We start from the raw sequence: 21,134 nt of genomic DNA on the forward strand, positions 1-21,134 counted from the left end.
CTGAAATTCATTCTAATCCACTGAAATCAATTAAAATCTCATCATTTAATGATTCTAAACTGTGAATTTGCTGAAACTATAATTTCAAATTAACTGAATTCCATTAATTTGGAGGTTCCAAACAGGGTATTAAGAGCCATGCGGACAGCATAGCTCTCGTACTAAGTTCATGTAGGATGAGACTGGCTCTTGTACCAATACGATATTAGACAATATTTATCACTTCAACAAGCAGTAAATATTTATTGTACTTTACGATATTTTCCAAGTTCAACATGTCTTTATCACAAACTGAAGCTGGAAAACTTTTCACCAGCAGCTGCAACCTGAAGCTCCTGTTGGTCTGCTCAGTGAGTATTACTAGGAGCATGAACAATCTTTATTAGTAGAAGCAAGCCTTAAAACTGCGTTCCCATTCATCCACTGGTTGTGATTCACTGTGCGGAATATGGCGAGGATGCTTCTCTCTTTTGTCCCCCTTTATCTGCCTCAGCGCATGTTTTAGTGCTGGAATCAAAGCCTCCATGAACTCTGCAACTGTGTTGGGATTACCGGGCATATTGATAATCTATGTATCATGTGAAAAATCCTCTGGGTCTTAAGAATCTACGAGATCAATATCAGCAAGAAGGTCAATTAACTAATTAAGTGGTAGCCATTACTAGTGTAGATCTTCTGGTCCCAGCAGCAGCCCTTGAGAGCATTGCAAATGGTGTCACCTATTCCAAAGAGAGCAGTTTCAGCATGGGTAAGAGTCTAAAACAAAACAAAACAAAACAAAAATGAAAGCTTGACTGGAGAATTAACCATCAATGTGGGTGCATTCGTGCGGTACACGCCCAGTTATTAACTTAAAATTCTGACATATCCATAGGAATGACAATGTCATGGAAAGTTCAAAACTAATCAGAAGAGGGATTCTTTCTCTATCACAGACTTTATGGCTTCAGGTGTAACATCTCTTGGGGTAAAACCAGTTCCACCTATATTATGATAAATCAAGAAATAAGATAATACAATGCAAACAGTTTAAAGCATAAATTCTATAAGTTTTTTAAATTTGGTACATGTACCTAGCGTCAAAATGAGGTCAATCTTGTCAAAATCACTCTTCTTAAGAACATCCTTGATTTCATCTACTTCATCAGGAACTACAGCTGTTGCAACTACACTTGCTCCTCCTAGTCTTTCTGATGAATAATTCACAACAGAAATTGCTCTTGGACCGCTGCAAATATTGAAGTTAACATACATAAATAAGATTATTAGTTATCACAATAATATATGAAAGAAACAAGACAGTGTATTGCTAAAATGAGTTTATTTTTCCTGGACAATGTTATCATCTCTCTATATCCATCATTAATTGCCTTTGAGAGAGAACTAAGAAAAGCACAATCACAAATATATGAGAAGTATATTTGGAGTATTTACAGCCACTTTGTTGCATCTTTTTGCAAAGAGCAGCAGTTCTCCATTTTATTTAGCATCACAAAAGTGACCACCATGAAATAATGATCCAAAGAGGTGTATCAGGATGCTTGCTCTTTATACGTGCACATAAAGCCATCTAAATAAGATAAAATTAAGAGCTCTGGAGATGTTATGGCTTGATTAAGAAACCTAACATGCACCTTACTGTTGATGCAACTTATCTGGCTTCTGCAATGCTTTGACATAGCCTAGCTAATTGAAAAAATGAACTTCCTGATCATGCTAGATAATGGATTACTAGGAAAAGTTAAACTTCAAGTACTAAGTTACTCAAAGGGTCAATCTGAATATGATATTCTCCACAAGGTGAAACAAAATATGACAAGTCAATCATGTATCAGGATAACATAGTTTAAATATTCCCAAACAATTACACAATCTGCCTTATACATCTAAAGGAAACACAAAGAATTCAGAAGTTATGAAAGAGAGTGATTATGGGCGTGTTTGATTACTGACAAAACCATAAGCACAAACTGATAATTAAGATATAGATAACTAGACAGCTTAATGCTAAGACATAATCAACAAAAATGTCATTGACACTCCAAAAAAAATACTATTGCATCACATTAGATCATAAAAGGAGAAGTATTTAAAGATATAAAACTTTTTTTTTCTTTTCCTTTCTCCCCTCAGCATAGATGCTTTAAAAGTAATAATTTAGAATTTTAGATGTAACCTAACATTTTAATTTACCTCCTATCGGGGCCAGCGCCAGATGATACTGTGTCACTCACAGTAAGAATTGCCACTTTAATCTTTGCTTCCTAAGATGTAATAGACATTTGTGTATATGCGACAGTACTTTCTATAGTATGTGCATGATGAGGTGCAAGAGGAACCACACCATCTAACAACTTAGTCAGAGGAAAGTTACTTATGTCTGAAATTAGTATAGCAGGCACAGATGTCCCAGCTGTGAGCATATTCCGGTATTCCCTGTTGCCAGCAACTCTAGCAATGCATTTGCAGACTTCACACTAAGAAGGCGGCTACTCATTTGCTGGCCAGTGCTCTCAGCAATATAACTGTAATATCAAGAATTTATTCTATTTACTATAATAAAATCATGCTAAAAGTTTGATACTTCGATGTCAACAGTATAGCCAGTATTACTTACCCGATGGAACTCTGGACGATGAAGGTCTGTCCTCATCAATTGTCTGCTACGTGCTTGTACTCTGTTGAATCAGTGAAAGCTTTAATTTTTAAAAAGATGATAGTAAAAACAACATAAGGAATTTTACCATTTAAGTTATGCAACAGTCACTTTAAGCAAACTATCAATACTAACACAAAATAAGAAGGCCATTTACCATTTGACTCACTAACTATATGTCAACTACTATACAAGTACAAGCTGATTCATTTGAATTGACAAGATTCCACCTTTGTTGCATTGCCAGGTCTATATCATATAACTATAGGAGGTTGACCTCCAACATTGAGACATTGGTGATAAAGTTCTTGTGGATAGGAAAATATGTATTATAGTATAATTATGTACCAGAGAAACTTTGAATGAACAAAGTAATACAAAGAACATAGAGTCAAAGGATTTTGATAACAAGAAAATATTTTTTTATTAAAAAAATAGACGCACCAAGAAGGCAAAAGCAAACATGAGATGAAATTAACCTCTGAAGTTGAGGGTTTGACCAAGCAGAAAGGTGGCGTATTGTGGGGATCACAAAAAGATTAAAGCCAACCGTCCAGCTCACTGGATTTCCAGGCAAACCAAATGCAAGAACTATCTTAGAACACCTAGTCTCTTTTGCTTTTGGAGTAATCTGAGCAAATGTCAATGGCTTTTCCTGGTTACATGATAACCTACAAAATGAAAATAGTTATGAATTGGTGATAGACATAAACTGGAAAATATCAGCATATCAAAGTAATTAGAGTTTAAAGTTTAAACAATCGAGTTTGGAGGAAAGAGTCTTTGTTGATGCTTCAAATCTTCAAGAAAGCTACAGACAGCATGGCAATATCTAACATGAACTAAGAACTGCATATGATCTTCATCAAGTGAAAACTAGAGATACATTGATTTATACAGAAATACTTTAAAAACCAAGATATATCTCTGATTCAAGAAACTGATTCTATTAGGATATCTATGTCAGACGTCTACAAATTTAATGACATATGTTGCTTTATTCAGATGTTTACTAATTAAGCATCCTGATATGTATGATCTCCTCTTGTTTACTTGGAAATTGAAAATTACTATTGTGTAACTAAATATCTTTCATTATTTAAAGATTTCAAACTTCACCAGTTATCTGAGTCTTTCTGAGATATGAAAATCCATGACATTTTGTGAAGTTCTCAGTTTTTCACTTTTTCTAACCAGTTAAGGTTGATCAATTCACCCAAAGTAATAGTCTCACTTCTTTTCATATAATATAGCTCCTAATCATGTATGTCCAAAAACATCAGATTGTGCATCACTGCATCCAATAAGGAAGTATGTATCAAAAGAAATTTTGCAAGCAGCTTGGAGTACAGAAATATTGGTAAAATTTGCTTTTATCCTCAGTCTGCAGTCTGTACTACAAAAAGAACTCCTGCTCCAGCTCCCCACAAAAGCAGCTGTTCCTATGGTCGCTTCAATTTGATAGTCAAGAGGATCAAGCATGAGTAGGTTAAGCTCCAATCATAGTCCTCTATTTGCAGCTCGTCTTACTGCCACATTGGGTGAGTTACTGAGTATGATATGCTTCAATAATCTACATCATCTCTGATAAAGAAGGTGAACCTCAAAGAACAAGTCAGCCATGGAATCTGCATTAGGCAGGGTTCAAGCAGTGCTGCACTAAGGAGTGGCCAAAAGAATCCTGCTCTATGTTGAGATCTATGTCTTCCCGTACGAGGATTGTGTTAGGAAATGGAATTACTACTTGTAACTTTTGTCGTCGTAATTCCAGCTTGACTTTATACTTCGTGGTGTTTTAATAGAGAAGATTGGGATTAAGGAGCAAGGAACGTACCAAAGCAAAACAGTCAAACTCATTTTTGAATCCTAATCAGCAGCACACAGATGTACTTTATAGCACAATAATATGATTTTTTCCCCCAATGGAACAGAGAAATGATGTTTTCCTTTTCTTTCTTTTCTTTTTTCTGTCAAGCATCAAATGATTGGCCTAGTGACGACGAAAAAGTAGCTGACAAAAGTTTAAATGCAAGCATCTCTTACTGCATGTAAAAAGGATTCAGATTAATACAAGGAAGAATATTATATATAACTCACTAACCTACCTTTTCAAAATAAATTGTCCCCTTTTTTGCCAAACAAGGCTTGACAAAAACCTTATCACCCATGGAAACACCACCAGAAGTTAAAAGTATGTCAATACCAGAACTGATGGCCGCATCGAGAATATCATTAAGACTTTCTTCATTATCCTTTGCAATACCGAAATCAATAATTTTGCACTGCTGTTGTCTAGCAGCGGCAAGTAGCATAGCACGGTTAGAATCTCTAATCTGAAAAATAATTTGAAAATTAATAAAAGATATTCAACTTTTCTGTTCTCATATTATGCTAGTAAATTATTGTAGATAATAAAATATTGAAACAAAAATGAAGAATCTATAACACTCTGAAAACTCACACAAATCTGAAGTTCATATACCTATAGAATGAAAAATGAACAACCTGGCCGCAGCGTAGAGTTTGAGTTGCTGGCTGCACTAGCTCATCTCCGTTAGAAAGCACAGCAACAGTTCGGCCTACGATAGACCTGCACTTGACCAAACTCATACTAGCTCCAGCTTATCTATTTCTCCAAAAAAATGCAGTTGATAACAGATTATACAGATACCTTCACTGTAGTAACTCCAACTGCGGCAAGGAGACCAACTTCAGGACAACCTACATGTTCACCTGACACCTGACTTCAGCACTATTGCATCTTTATCAATGTCACATCCCTATGAAATTAGTAGACAAGTTTAAAGAACTTGTTCTGTCCATATGCCTAACTTTTTACCAAAGAAATTAAATTCGTATTTTAGTCTGATTACCATACACAAGGTAGAGAAAAAGAAGCAGAAAGAAAAAGGGCCTAGATCATAAAGTGAGGTATGGAGAAGATAAGATGTGCACAAAATTACCGCCATTATTGAATAGGACAATAGGTTGTTTCCACAGTTACAATTTGTACGCAAAGGAGACAATCCTTTCTGTCACACTCAATTCAACAATGGAAACTAAATATAATTTGGTAACATGGAAACAACCACAACTTCCTTAAAATGAATAATAACAAAAACATGTAAGAGAGGAGACAATGCAATATCAGGACATTAGCTGCAAGGGACAAACTTCTAGCAGCATATGGTGAGAAAGCATACTTACAAGAAAATGGAAAAGGCAAGAAGATTCATACTGAAAGTGCTACAGCTACCAATACCCTTCAAATGCAAATTGGAAGACAATTTAGTAGGTATAAGTGGATGTAATAATTAATACACAAAAAGTTGTACTATATCATGAAGATATAAACTATCTAGACAATCTAGAAAGGAGAAATATGGAAATGCATGGTAACATGGAGACATATTGAAAGAGAAATATAGAAATATATGGAAACAAGCTTATGTTGCATCCATAATGAAGTGAAAAAGTGTACCACATTTCGGATATCATGTCCTTCAGTTACTCTTAGTCAATATCCTAACTCTCTTTAACCCATTCAAAGTGTCAGATACTTCTTCAGTGTCCTCAACTTGCACAGCTGCCTCAGCACCATCAGGTACAGATCCTACATCCAAATTTACAAAGAAAACAGAAGTAATTAAAATAGAAGAGTCAATTGAAACCGATGGAATGGAATACGGCAAGAAAAAAGCATATGATTTAAGCCAATGGCCAAAATGTAAGTTGTGCTACCATTTGCATTTCAGTTAATCATCATATTGAAAGGAAACTTCAATCCATAATTAACACATATCAACTACAAATTGTCAGCTGAGATACTAATAAAAATATTTGATTCCCAACCTAAACCGTAGTCCCAACAAAAGGAAAACTAATTGAGGAACCATCGTTGATTGTTCATGGCAAGATTAGCAAAACATATGAATAAAACGCTTTAGATCTATTCTCTCCACAAAATTTCTTTTCAAAATAATCACCTCCGCTTGTTACATAAGCAACACTTCCAGGAGTAATTATTACACCGACACCATCATCGCCGGCTCTTGATTCCGTAACTACTGGATATTCACCAGGCCCATCAGAAGCTACTACAGCATAGCCATCCTGCAGTAGAAACAGGAATAAATGATGCCAATGATCTTGAAATTGAAAGAGATGAACTCGGAAAACAACCTCTATTCCACTACTATTTTACTTATCATTCATCTATAAATCAAAGATTGGAACCATTCGATATTCCAATCGGTCCTCTAACCAGACAAGGAGAAGAGCCGTATCAGTACCTTAATGGAGGCCCAATAGGGAGGTAACGGGTCGGGTGCGCGGACGTCCTCCGCCAAGACGAGCCTGAGGGCGTTGTGGAGAGGGACGGTGACCGGATCCGGGCGCTTCGCGACGCTGAGTACGATGCGGAGCGCTTCGTCAACGGGATCATCGCGGCGGCCGCGGTGGACTCGTCGCAGACTCGAGAAATCCTCTCGTTTCCCAGCGAGCTGTATTAAAACTAATATACATCTTATATGAATTACCAGAAACGGGTCGGGCGCGTTGAGCCTTAACGGGTCGAGCTCTCCGCCCATCTCAACCAAAACCGAGCGAGACGAACAAAATTTACAAACCCTTCTGGTGTGCTCTCTGCTGCGGCTCCAATGGTGACGAGGTGGAGCGAGAAGAGCCCGGGCCTCAAAATCCTCTGGATTTGGACTCTGGGAACCGCCGCAAGTATATACTATTTCGATTTCCTAATTTCTTCGATCTATCTTAGCTTCCGAGCTGATCAAATCTTTCCCTTTTCCTTTCTCCGCCGGCCAGTTATGGTCACCAGCGTCGTGAGGACGAGATTGCGCGATATGGAGAAGCTGCTGAGCGAAGAAGATGAAGTCTCCGTGCGACCCGCCTCTTCTTCCGGCGAGCAGCCCCTCAAAGATGAATGATCCTTCTCTGGTATGATCTCAAGCTGCTTTCTTGCTGCCATTCTTGAATGTGATCTTGGTATGCTCGAAGCCATTCTTGAGTCTTTGTGCTAATTTTGCAATGTTGTGTATCGAAGATACTCATCAACAGCTAAAATAGATTTAGTCCTTCAGTAGATCTTCAGACCTATATAGACTATAGACTATAGAGTGTGCATTCCAAGTCTCCACTTCCTCTTGTCTTATATTTAGAAGTAAAAAAATATATATATACATTTATAACTACCGAGTTCCCATTTATTGCAAATAAAGGTACGTCAATGGAATTCTTTGCTATATTCACTTTTTACTTAGCATCAATTGATACATGTGAGCCCAAATATGAACTAGCAAGATTAGATTGCATTTAGTAGTCACAGAACGTGTGCTTTATTTTATATCACAATAAAGCGTGGCCTTTAAAGTATTATTCACTTTGAATTGCAATTTATGTAAGGAATTACCAAGCTAATTTATCTTTAACCTTTGTGATTTTGAGGATCAAAGTGTTCACTCCATGCATTGAGTTAGCCACAATGTTAATTTGTATCCAATTCTCATATCTTTTGATTCCCTTACATTAATGAACGGCCGACATAATTGGTTTTTATCCTTTATTCAGTCCCTACTGACATGTCATAAGTCCAAGTGTTTCTTTAGTTTTCAAGCCAAAATGTATGCTTGCTTCAATAGAGTAAGAGTGAAAAGTAAATATCATGCTTGTAATTGTTTACTTGAAAAGTAACCCTTTTGAATAGCAGTGACTCCTCTCTCCTATGCTTTTAGGGAACTATTGTCCTTTTGAAGTTCTATGTGGTAAGACAAAGTTGTTTCGAGGTATTTCTTCTCTTCTCTCAGCTTTACTTATTTCTCTCTTTTTCGCCAAAAACAAATTCTCCGTTATCGCTCATCCCCATGTTCACTATTTCCAGCTTCTAGGCTTCTAGCAATTGTTGGGTTTCCTCCTATTTTTCTCACTTTCAATCAAGTAAGACAGATCCAACTTTGCATCAGATGGAAAATGATCAACGAGACCGCCATTATATAAGACGGCTTCAAGTTTTGCACCAGAGTGCATTAATGCCTAGTCTTTTCATTTCCTTTCAATGCGAGTGTTTCTTTACACTCTCTCTCTCTCTCTCTCTCTCTCTCTCTCTCTCTCTCCCCAACTTTTCTCTATATTATAAGTCATTTGCAATGGTCAACCATTCAAAAATTTGTTTGTTTTTTTTTTTTAAGAAAGCCCTAAGACTCGGTTTCATTATGAAACCAATTTTACCCATGCATCTGCTAAATGACAGACACCACAGGCATAACAAAACACTTTTACAATCCACTACACATTCAATAATTTATTGCTTTCATTTGTATGCATTCTCATATTAGCTTGTTTTTCCTATCTCTATTAGATCCTTTAAGTGTTGGTAGGCAAACTTGTGTTGTGGATTTGCTGATGCTATATGATAAAAGAGGGAGAAGCATGGTGGAGTAAGTTGTGATAAGACAAAATGAATTAAGTGAAGCAGAGCTACAGGAATGTGGTAGCCCAAAATAAAAGGGAGGGGTAAGTGTCTTAGAAATCTAAAGGCTCTTCTATTTTGTGATGAATTTGAACTTTGAAGGCATATCCCAACTCTGGGTGAAGGACAAGGATTATAGACTTCTCTGTATAAGATGTTACTTTCTACTGGATAGATTTATATGGATGGTTAAATAATTATATGAGACTGAAGATATTTAAGTGCTTCTTTGTTAAAAAGCATGATTTATCATGCAAAGAAACCATCAATAATGGATTTTGGTAGTTGGCACAGTTCTACTGCAAACAAACAAATAAAGAAAACATGATGTAACACCTGAAGAAATCTTTTCTATTTACCTGGTGACCTGTCTGTTAGTATAAAATGAGGCATAGTTGTCTGCTTTTGCTTAACATTCTGGACAATATCTACGGCCGCCATGAAAATGACTTCTTAATTTCAGCTGTAGGGAAGAGAAGAATTCGAGGCCCTTAAGTGGGACTGCTCAAGTTGGCCGTGCTACTTGGAGGTTCTTTGCTAGAGTTCATTTTAACTTTTCTTTGAGAGACTAACTGGGTCGGTCCATCTTCTGTCATTCGTTCAGAAGCCAGTTGCACTTTGTTTCTGCCATATGCTTTCTAATATATCTATGCATTCATAATTTAGAAAACGGAACTTACTAAGTGAAGTTTCTTCGTTGTATTAAGCAATAATAAATCTTACAGTTTACAAGTTCAGTAATGTAAACCATCAGCTTCGCATGTGAACCATTGATCTTTGTCCATCCGAAAGTGCATGGCAATGACATGATGAGTCTATCACTGTAAACTCTGCAGATATTCCTGGGAGATTTTCATATTGACACTTTACTCATGAAGAATTCTGGCCTCATCTTTATAAGGAGAATTCTTGGATCTATATTTGTGATAAGCTACAACTTCTAAAAGTATTCCTCTAGTACTATGCTAAACCACACTATTTGGGTCTAAAGCATCACTTTCTTGATGATATTGATACGAGTGAAAACTTGAAAGAGCATTAGACTACTGTGTACAATTGCAATATGGCTGTGGAGTTGGTTTCGTACGGTTTATTTCCTTTGATGCATCACGTTAGCAAAGTTATATAACTAAACTGTCCTCTCGCTACAATTGCTACAGCAAGTACACGACGACATGAAATTCCTAAATGCTCACCTGAGTTCAGCACTATAGCATCTTTCTCAATGTCACATCCCTATGAAATTAGTAGACAAGTTTAGAGAACTTGTTGTGTCTATATGCCCAACTTCTTACCAAAGAAATTAACTTCATATTTTAGTCTGACTACCATACACGAGGTAGAGAAAAAGAAGCAGAAAGAAGAAGGGCCCGGATCATAAAGCTAGGTATGGAGAAAATAAGAATGTGCACAAACTTATCACCATTGTCGAATAGGTTGTTTCGACAGTTACAACCCACAACAATTTAAACGCAAAGGAGACAATCCTTACCGTTACAATCAATTTAACAATGGGAACTTAATGTAATTTGGTAACAAGGAAACAACCACTACTTCCTCAAAATAAATAATAATAATAATAATAATAATAATAAAGAGAATCCATACTGAAAGTATTACAACTACCAATACCATTCAAATGCAAATTTAAAGACAATTTAGTAGGTGTAATGTATTAAACAAGTTTGTGCTGTACCATGAACTATCTAGTCAATCTGGGAATGCATGGTAACGTGGAAACATATTGAAAGAGAAATATAGAAATATATGGAAACAAGCTTACGTAGCATCAATAATGAAGTGAAAAAGTGTACCACATTTCGGATATCATGTCCTTCAATTACTCTAAGTCAATATCCTAACCCTCTCTAATCCATTTGCACGACAGCATCAGCACCATCAGGTACAGGTCCTACGTACGAGTTTACAAAGAAATCAGAAACAACTAAAATAGAAGAGTCAATTGAATCGGATGAAGTCAAAGCATACTTCACTTCTAATCAGACTTGATTTAAGCTAAAGATACATTCCCTTTCTAAACCATAAAAAATGATGTAATATTTACTGGACATAGTGATAAAAACAATAAAAATATAAATGGATGCGATCGAACAACAACGTATATTAAATTTTTTAAAAAGCAATTTGTTCTTCTAACATGAAAATAGATAATTTCAACTATTCAACTATATATAAAAGCGAAACCTATAGAAACATAAAGAATCAAGCACAAAATATTACAGAAGTATAAGGAAGACTGGTAGAATTTTTTTTAAAGAATAGATCCTCAATGTCCATTGATAAATTGATATGTATATTGATCTAACTATATAGAATAATGCCATGTAGATTTGGTTGTATAAAATATATCTCTACGTTAAATCAAATATTTGGTCTGTCTGGAACTTGAAGAAGATTATTTACTAGTGCTAGGAAATAAAAAATGGCACCTAACTACTGCAAATTATAAGGGCGTAAAAGTATGGTAGTCATGATCTGGTCTCAATATGTGGTGACAGCATACTTTATGCTAACATCAGTTAGCAAATGCAACTGGCTTGACCTTGAATGGTTAGTGTTGGATGGTGAATTAAAGATTAAACTTTGCCTTTTAAAATTAAAATAAATCTGAAAAATATCGTGACTAAGATTTATGAGTAGAAAACTATCTTGATGGAGTAAAGAGGCTAATTTTTTGATATACATCAAGACAAATAGCAAGAGAAAAAAAAATCAGTTTTCAAGTGGAGAAGAGATCATGAACAAGTAAGTTAATATTAATCCAACTCACTGATTCTAACTCTTACTGGGTATATATATCCCTTTCCATTCCATCGGACGTCAGAAGTCAGACGTGTCATGACCGATAAACTTAAAGTATAGTAGACTTAGATGCATTCAAAATTAATTATTGATTGGCTTTGCATTTAAGCAAATGGTTTAGTCTGGTGGGTATTTTGGTCAATACAGCCATTAACTCTTTTTACTAACTGACAACTTACTAGCTAGTAGGGGCGTCCTCACCGTCTCTTCCTCCTCCTCCTCCTCCTCCGTCGGCCTTATCATCCTCCTTCTCCTTCGGTCTCCTCATCTGGCCTCCTCCTCCTCCTTCGGCAAGCCGCTCCCTCCTCCTCATCCTCCTCCAATCAGGTTCGGACTCGGGCTCGGGCTCGGCTCGGGCTCGAGCTGAGCCGAGCCGAGCCTAAATATCAAACTAGGCTCGAAATTAATTTCGAGCCGAGCCTTACACCTGTCCTACTCCGACTTCCCCCTCTTCAAATTTGGGATAGACCGCGTTCGCCTCAAGCACAGATCCTCGTCTTCTTCCGTCGTTCCGTACCTCTCATCCTCCCCCCAGAACCCTAACCCTACTACTAAGCTTAGCTTCGGCGATCGGATTCAGATATGAGGAAGCCTAAGGCGTCGACGGCGGCAAAGAAGAGGCGGGCCGCGAAGAAGGACGAAGAGGGCAGCAGTAAGTCGCCGGTGGAGCTCCCGAAGCAGTCGACCAAGGCGACTAGCAAGGGGAAGCGCGTCAAGGCCCCTCCTAAGCCCAAGCAGGAGCCCGAGTTCTTCCCCGAGAAGAGAAATCTGGTTAGGTTTTGTGCCCTCTTCTATCCACTTGCCCTAAATGGATTTGTGTTTCAATTTTGTTTTTGCGGATTCTTTACTCTGTTTATGAATCGAATTTCTGTATAAAAACTCTTAAGTGCATAATAATAATAATAATAATAATAATAATAATAATATTAATATTAATATTAATAATAATATTAATAATAATAATAATAATAATAATATTATTATTATTATTATTGTTGTTGTTGTTGTTGTTGTTGTCAATTCAGTGTAGAAATCGCCGTACTTTTAGGGATACCTACTTGTTTTTCAGCTGGCACGCTTCCTTGTGATTAGGCATTTGTGTTTTGGATTTTACTTATTTTGGTCTACTCGTAAGAATGGTATCTCTTACTTGGAACGATGGTTTCTGTACGTAGGAGGATCTGTGGCAAGCGGCTTTCCCTGTTGGAACTGAGGTTTGTTTTTGAACTTTCTTATAGTATAAACGTTACTCTTAATTCTTTACCTGATTCCTTCAGAAATGCAAACGCATGTAAGGTGCGACTTGCTTTTTTGTTTCACTAGGCACTACTATTTTTTTTATTATTCATCTCATAATTTATCTCTAGTTGTTATAACATGTGTCCTTTTGTATTTTACAGTGGGAAAATATGGATAAGCTTCAGGAGATCAATTGGAACTTCTCTAATCTAGAGGTGGAGCTAGTTGATCATATTGTTAGTTAAAATTTTCAGGGTATTTCATGGTAGTGGCGTGAGCTTTACATACCATGTGCAGAATGCTTTTGAGGAAGGTGCAGAGCTTTATGGGAAGAAGGTCTATATGTTTGGTAGCACTGAGCGTAAGTTGTTTACATAGTTTTTCTATTCTTTTCTTATTTAATATTTGTTATTCCATGTTCACTTTATTGTAGTTAACTACACATTATAATATTAGTAGATGTCACAAACTATTTTTCTTTTTCAAAATTTAGCTGGTAAAGATAATAAATATGCATGATTATTGAGACAATAAGGTAACAATAATTGAACTTATTTGTTTTCTCTTTGTCTTGCCTTGCAGCTCAGCTATTAGTGTTAAATAGTGAACAGAAAGTCATACTTATCCCTATTGTGGTCGCTGTGAGTACCAAATGTTATTGTTTCCCATTTAAACTGAACATTGACTATATATTTATATTGCTTACATCATGATGCATATTATATTTCTGTTGAGGTTCTTGGCCAAATGTACAACGTCAAGTTTGATCATCTATATAACTGATTAATAGGGAGGTGAACATATGTTTTTCGCTAAACATGCTTGCAATTTTCGTAGACAACATATCCTTAGCATATGCAGGTACAGTTATCAGGTGGAAAAATCTTCATGATGAACCTAATTCTCCTAGACAATGAACTATGATATTCCAATAGGAAACACCATTTATATACATTTTACTCATTAGCATCCATTTTTGGTTTTCATTTTAATTTGGTTGGTACTATTTCTAATAATATTCATGATGAAAAGTGGAAAGTGAATTAGAACCCATCGAATAAATAAGAAATTGTGAGAATAGTTTCTTTATTAACCATCTATTTAGACTATTTTGGATGTCACTTCTTTGGTATATTAGGTGCTTTGGAAAGGCGCTTGACTTTTGCACCAACACATACTGGTTTTCGTGAACATTGGGCAAATGTCACATTGTCTGAGAATGTATTTTGAGATTTATATTGGACTTTTGTCTGGATAAATATGTGCATTTTTCTCTAAATAATTCTGAAGCATGTTTCTTCAAACTTCTCATGCGTTTGTCCTGTCTTCATTATAGATTCGTTGTGCATAACAGTATGAGAAAGAGCAGTGGGGAAAAGACATTGATTTTGAATGATAGAATTAAGAAATGTAGCATGCCAGAATAAGATGTTTTCATTCTCTGCCCTGTTCTCTCCATTTGTTATGCTGATATTGAGTCAAGTCTCTCTCTGTTCCGACAGCTTGGAGCTGAGGGGAGATAGGAATTCAGTTTTTCATTGATGATTGCCTTCTTTTGCACAATCAATAAAATCTCACTTGAGTAACTAAGTATCAGTTATGAATGTAACGAAGATGAATATGAGAGGATGTAGGAAAGTAGCTGTTGGTGATTACCATCTTTAACAAAGTTTCTTTTCAGTGGGATACAAATTTTTTGTGAGTACACTTGCAAATACTATAATTTCATTCTACATTAGAGTAGGTGTTTCTTGATTCATCATATTGCATAAGGTATATTATATATTACTTCATTGATCTAAGTTTATCCTAGATTTGTTCATCACTGGAAGTTCTGAGCTTACCTAATATTGCTTCTTAATTATTTGGATGTTTATTTATGTGTCTTTATATGTTTTTAATTTTCACTCAAGTATTATGCTGTAACTTCTTAGTTGTATCAGCTGGTTTTAATTTTTTAATGGTAATCACTTTGTTGAACTCTTGCATTGTATCTGTTGAGCAGGTGGTCTCTCCTGTTCCACCATCTGATAAGATTGGTATAAAATCTGTTCAAAGGGAGAATGAAGAAATAATTCCGATGAAGGCAATGAAAATGATATGGGTGCCATATGTTCCACTAGCGGACCGGTATGTGTATTCTAAGTTTTCATGCTTTGTCTTATTTGAATCTCAAGCTTTCCACCAGTTGTTACTGTTAATATTTTCTACTAGAAGTATGTTCTAATATTAGTTTCTCGCCTCTTGTTATAGGCAAAGTCAGGTTGATAGATTACATACTCAAATTTATACACTGGGTTGCACCCAAAGAAGGTAATTTCTGTCCTTTTCTTTTATTTTCGTCAGGATATTTTTGTCATTTAGATAACAATCTCGCAGCTTATATGATTTTTTTTATCTAGAGCCAAAATGTTGGGACCATTTTTAGAAAGTTATTCGGTTTCATTGCTTTATAGAGATGCCTCATGCTTCTCTATCCATCTTCCCAATTTTTTCATTCATTTTTCCTGTGATTATGATATGACAAGACCCTTCTATTTTTCTTATGTGGCAAGTTAGCACTTTTATCATAATACAAGGTTATATATTGGATGCTCGTGCAGGTCTGCGTTGAAGCTTCTGAAAATTGAACGTGTCAAACAATACGATTATTGTCTTCCTTGTAAGTTAACATCTCTCCTGTGGCAACCCTAGTGATATCAATATGCAATTCAGATTGTTTGATCTGCCTCCTATGAATTAAGCTATGGACACAGACGAGTCATTTTTAATTAGTTGTTCCCTTTCCTCCTTTTTTCCCCTTCTTTTTATAGAACTTTAAATGTTTGATCATCAGGTGATCAGTTTATGCAGAAAATATGTGCTGCATATGTTTACGTCATGTTAATCTAGGTTGAGAACTTGATTTTGTTTACTTATTTGGGTTTGGGCCTTCTGGAAAAGGAGAGAAAATCATTTTAGTCAAAGAGTAGATTGTACTTTTGCAATTATACCTAAAAAGGAAGAGTTAATTTGCCAATGAGGAGGTTTTCTAGATAAAATATGGGCAATTGTTTGCAATTTTATTTTTTCCAGTACTAACTTGTAAAACCTAATTGGTTTAGCACTTCTATTCCCTTCCATTGTCTCTCACTAATTCTCAATTGGCCTTTTGACAGTCGTCAGCGAAATTCCTAGTTCTTATATTCAGGATTTCTTGGCTGAAATATAAATTTGAAACGACACTAAGTTTTATTCTTATTGAGAGCTCAGTCATCCTCCAAATAATTTTTTTTTCTTTTGAATTGTATACTTCTCTCCTTACATATCTCAATTTTTGCTCATATAGGATTTCTAGTTAAGACTTCACGTGGCGAGTTTATTCTTGAGTCGGTAACCCATGAATCTATATGAAACATAATCTTATTAATTTTCAAGAAAATGCTTCTTAAGTCTAGGTCGACTGTTAAAGGTGAAGAGGCATAACATGTTTAGCCTGACGCCCTGACCTAATATGAAGTTGATGAAAAAAAGGATCTGTTATTCTTTGTTAACTTTTATTCTACTGCAATTGATCTGAATTTTCTCAGATTACTGATTTGCCTTCTTGCGTAGCAAAAAGGAACTTTTATGTGAGATTAAAAATACTTCATTCTAAAGAATTATATGATTTGTGATACAATGGAACAAGTGCAGAGATTATGGTTATCTATTATTTTAATTCATATGTGATCCATCTACTTTGAGTTAGCCCCATTAGATCTATTAATCCAGTTTCGAAGTCGACTTAACATGCCTTGCCTGAGCAGTGAACATAGTAACGAAAATTACCTATTCCTTTGCTTCAAGCATCTCACGAGTGAAGGAGCTCAGAATTATTGTGTTATGCTTAATATTTCATTGCTGGAATATTCCTGATCAAATTTTCCTTTAGTTGAATGTTGATAGCAAGTGCAGATTTAGTAGCTAATTTTCTACCTCTTAGTGCATCTTCTGTTTTTCTGGAGTTTCATGTGTTTGATAATACTATTCTTCTTTAACAGTATTTGTAAATTGTAATTATAGCGAACAGAGTTTTCAACTGGTAGATCCACCTGTTTAAACCTGAAGTTGGGCCTTCTTTCATGTTGCCCATAATGTGAAAACAACGATTTGTACAAAAAGTCTATAGTCTGACCTTATTGTGTCATTGATTTTGTATTGAAGTTTTCTATTGGATATTCATTTGAAGTAACACTTTATCACTTAAAATCAGTTATAATCTTTATGACTTCATTGTATTAATCCATACTTAATTAGTAACTTTCATATGATGTTTGGTAGATTTTCAGCCTCTGAAAGCTGATGATGATGAAGAAGACACTGATGTTAATATCATGTATCCCTTAGAACCTCCGGTGAGTTCATACTTATTTAGTATTAATGTGTTAGTTTTCTAGCAACTCTTACCTTTCGTGAAGATGACTTCTTTCCTTTTCTAATAGTGCATTGTGTCTCTAGCAATTCATCTATTGTAATGCCATTTAGTATATAAATCGAGCGAAAGTCGGATCTACAAGGTTTTAGCTGTTGTCTCTTTTAATATGTTGTAATTAGGTGAGTTAAAGTAATTACTTGCTGCTTGCATATTGCTCTTCTTAGAGGAGGAAGTAGGTTGGGCAGAGGTCAGAACAAATTCTTACAACTGGAGTAAGGAGCAGTTGACATGTAGATCTACGTGGTTTTAGATATATTGGTTTTGTATTAAATCTGATGTGGCTGCTGTTTTCTCCGTGTATGTAAGCTCCTAGAGGAGCTAGTAGGTTTGCTCTGGGTCAGCCAACTTGTTCGCTGTTTTGGATTAAGGATCACTTAGTTATGATCAGGAGGATAAAAGATCATCACGTTCGATTGTTTACTTTTGGCACAGTTTTGGAAAAGTGAGAAGCCAGAAGGATTTAGGCAATTTCAGTAGATTAGTAGCAGTATAAAGAGAGGGGTCACCTTGGGGCAGGTTGGTGCATGGACGCATACTGCTGGGCAGGTGGAGGAAGATGAAAATGAAGATGTCTCAAAATGATGAGAAGGGGAGGGGAATGGCAGGGATTAGAAAGAAAATTGAGATTCAGAGAAGTTTGAATTCTAATGTTGTGAAAAGAGGTGAGAAAGATTTTAAAAAGAGGAAGACGATGATGAGGAAATGAGAGGCAGGAGGAAGGAATAGATGGAGAAGCAAAGGCTCTAGATTTGTCATTTTAGTCCACCCAATAAAGAGATGATATTAACCATCTATTATTTTAATGGTAGCTTCATGACTCTGGTCGCATAATTGAAGCAGGATCTGATTGAGCCACTTGATAATCTGCCGTTGCATATTCTTGATTTGCCCCTTGAAGCAAATGCATTCACTTTTGATCAGTTGGGTCTGGTTGGTTGAAGGTTTCTGTTGAAGTTGCTATTTTGTGGTAAAAGCTAAAGAAATTGTAGGAAAGATGCCTGCTCTATAATAGTTGCAAGGGTGGATGCACATATATTGACTTAACATCTCTGCCGCTTCATTTAACACATGTAAAGCTCCTTTCACGCCAGAGTGGACAAAAAAACTGTCATCTTTACAACTTCTATAGAAACTATTGTGCATCTCATACGCCATTTGATACATTTATGCTGCTTGGAACATGATGCCATTTATGCCTAGTTAGGCTGCATACCTTATATTTTTTTATCACTTCTTTGAGCATTTGATCTCTGAATGGCTATTGAAAATTTCGCAATTCATGGTTTGCACCTAAAATGTTAACTATTTCTCACTTAATCTCATAGTATTTCAGAATTTTAATGCACTGCCATGCATTTTATGCAGATTGTCCGCCTCTTTGACTGGGATTTGGATGATCTTGAGGTATTTATATACCTGCATTTTTCTAGCTATATATTATAAATACCCTGCGTTGTTATAGTTATATTATGTTGTACTGTCTTGTTTGCACTTTGAACATTGGTCTACTTGTGTTAGTCTAAAAATCTACTTTTCACAACATGCAGGAATTTACTAGTGAGCTTATTAAGGAGGAGGCACTTCCAGAAGATCAGAAAGATGCATTCAAGGTACTTGAACTAAATCAAGAGGCATGCTTCTCTAGTACTTGCTATTTATGTTAATTGCATGCTTGTAAATTGTAAACCTTCCAATGGACCATGCCCTAGAGATGGTCTTTGCACATATTGACGGTGAAGGCTGTTATTTATTTTAATTATCTGCGACGTACATCTTTGTTCTCAGGATTATGTAAAGGAGCAGGTTAGAGAGAGAAAGAAAACACAAAAGCAGGTACAGGTTTTAGATTTCATTTATGTTCCTGTTCTAAGATAAAAGGCGCTCTATATTTTAAATACTCCTGTTTCGATGTATCTGCAGTCTAGAGAAGCCCGAAGAAAAGCTATTGAAGATATGGACCCGCAAACAAAAGCTGCATTTGAAAACATGCGGTTTTACAAGTTCTACCCTGTACAAACACCGGATACACCTGATATAAGCCAAGTAAAGGTACACAAGTTCTTGCTTTAGTTGTCAGCTTGTGGTGCAATCAATTTCTTTCTGTTATAGTAGACAATGAGTCTGACTTTTCCTAATTATGAGGAATATGAATCTATTGAGATGACTTTGAGTGCTTCAGACCACCTAAGAAATGTTACTATATATTGGACAAGCCAGTGTCGCTCCTGAATAATGCTTTCTGGTGTATCTCGTTCAGATTAGATGGATTCTTATACGCTGTTTTACCTTCCCCAGGTTCCTTACATAAACAGATATTATGGGAAAGCTCATGTTGTAATGTAGATGGGGACGACTTAAGTTGTCTTGTTGTTATACAACCCTGCCAAGTTTGAGCTTTCCTGCAGGAAGATGGTGGAAGGTGAAATTTTGATATCTGAGCTGGTTGGCAGAAGAGTGGCCTTCTCTCTTCTCCGGCGGTATCATGAAACTAGTTGTTTTTCTTTTTAAATTTTTTATTTTACTGTAGTTTTAGCATTGCTGGTACTAAAGATATGTCTTGAGTTTACACTAGCCCTTGGGATAGCCCTAGTAACATTCTTTTGTGCCTTGTAAGTGAGTTGGTTGTAATTACTACGAGGAGGAAATTATTTATTTCCAATTTGTAGCGGCTGTTGTATTTCTAATGTAGACTCTGAAGTCAAATGCTACATTTCTTTCAAAGATGTAAAGCTGAAATGCTTACGGTAGCATGTGCATTACTTTTTATTAGGTTGCAAGAAATTTAATCCAGTTATTATGCTTGTTTAGGTCATTTGAATTCTAGCTCGAACTATCTCGTGTTATTTTGATCCTTGCGAAATTTAATCCGCATTGCTTTAGTGGAGATTAAGTTTGCCTCTTGTACTCCGGATTAGTAGACTCGATAGTTTGTCCTGGGTAATTAAAAGGGTTGACCGATGGGATCTGATGACGGACTTGAATAGAAACCCATATTACTTTTTGATTTAATTATTCTTCTAGAAGTCGCTCGTCTTACATCTGGTGTGCAGCCTTTTGAAAAAGTTCAGTTGGACGTTGCCTTGATGCTCCTTATTTGGATCAGCTTTGAATGATAGCACTAAATGTTCACTGAGAGTTAACAGACGTAATTGATCATTTACTCCTTTTACAAGTTACAAATATCGTGTTTTCCATTGTCTAAGTTGGGTTAGTGAAATCTCAATCTCAATCTCAATCTCAATCTCAATCTCAATGTCAATTTCAATCTCGTTTAAAAAAGAAAAAGAAATGTCAATCTAACCCTCTCGAGTACATTCCAAAGATAAGCCTTACTAACTAATCTTTGTCTTCTGTCTTACCTTTTGGTCTTCAATTTTTTTATTATTCCAGTTGTTTGGTACATCAAAAGTTGTTGGATCGAATAAACTAAAACTACGTGTCTGCAAAAGAAATAAATAATAAACAACGTGAGGACTTTG

The 21,134-nt window shown here is 35.9% G+C and overlaps 1 protein-coding gene, 2 long non-coding RNA genes and 1 pseudogene across 3 annotated transcripts; 2 read left to right on the plus strand and 2 right to left on the minus strand.

The window, feature by feature from the left end:
* Nucleotides 1-66: 66 nt before the first annotated feature.
* LOC140787307 (molybdopterin biosynthesis protein CNX1-like) lies at nucleotides 67-7,389 on the minus strand (annotated as a pseudogene).
* A 1,013-nt stretch (nucleotides 7,390-8,402) lies between these two features.
* On the plus strand, nucleotides 8,403-9,820 carry LOC140787309 (uncharacterized). Its single transcript, XR_012108815.1, has 2 exons — nucleotides 8,403-8,454; nucleotides 9,601-9,820. It is a non-coding gene; the product is annotated as an uncharacterized lncRNA (long non-coding RNA).
* An 836-nt stretch (nucleotides 9,821-10,656) lies between these two features.
* On the minus strand, nucleotides 10,657-12,275 carry LOC140787310 (uncharacterized). Its single transcript, XR_012108816.1, has 2 exons — nucleotides 12,140-12,275; nucleotides 10,657-11,049 (listed from the first exon to the last, which is right to left on the minus strand). It is a non-coding gene; the product is annotated as an uncharacterized lncRNA (long non-coding RNA).
* On the plus strand, nucleotides 12,148-20,376 carry LOC140787308 (protein HEAT INTOLERANT 4-like). Its single transcript, XM_073136169.1, has 14 exons — nucleotides 12,148-12,731; nucleotides 13,136-13,174; nucleotides 13,361-13,414; nucleotides 13,497-13,560; nucleotides 13,782-13,840; nucleotides 15,205-15,329; nucleotides 15,453-15,512; nucleotides 15,803-15,861; nucleotides 17,502-17,575; nucleotides 19,021-19,059; nucleotides 19,203-19,265; nucleotides 19,441-19,488; nucleotides 19,576-19,704; nucleotides 19,951-20,376. Exons 1-14 carry the CDS (start codon nucleotides 12,543-12,545, stop codon nucleotides 19,996-19,998), a joined length of 1,050 nt encoding a protein of 349 aa, XP_072992270.1. The 5' UTR covers nucleotides 12,148-12,542; the 3' UTR covers nucleotides 19,999-20,376.
* The last annotated feature ends 758 nt before the right edge of the window (nucleotides 20,377-21,134 follow it).

The sequence above is a fragment of the Typha latifolia genome, chromosome 4 (assembly GCF_019914945.1).
Source record: "Typha latifolia isolate L0001 chromosome 4, TyphaL0001v2, whole genome shotgun sequence".
Taxonomy (NCBI): domain Eukaryota; kingdom Viridiplantae; phylum Streptophyta; class Magnoliopsida; order Poales; family Typhaceae; genus Typha; species Typha latifolia.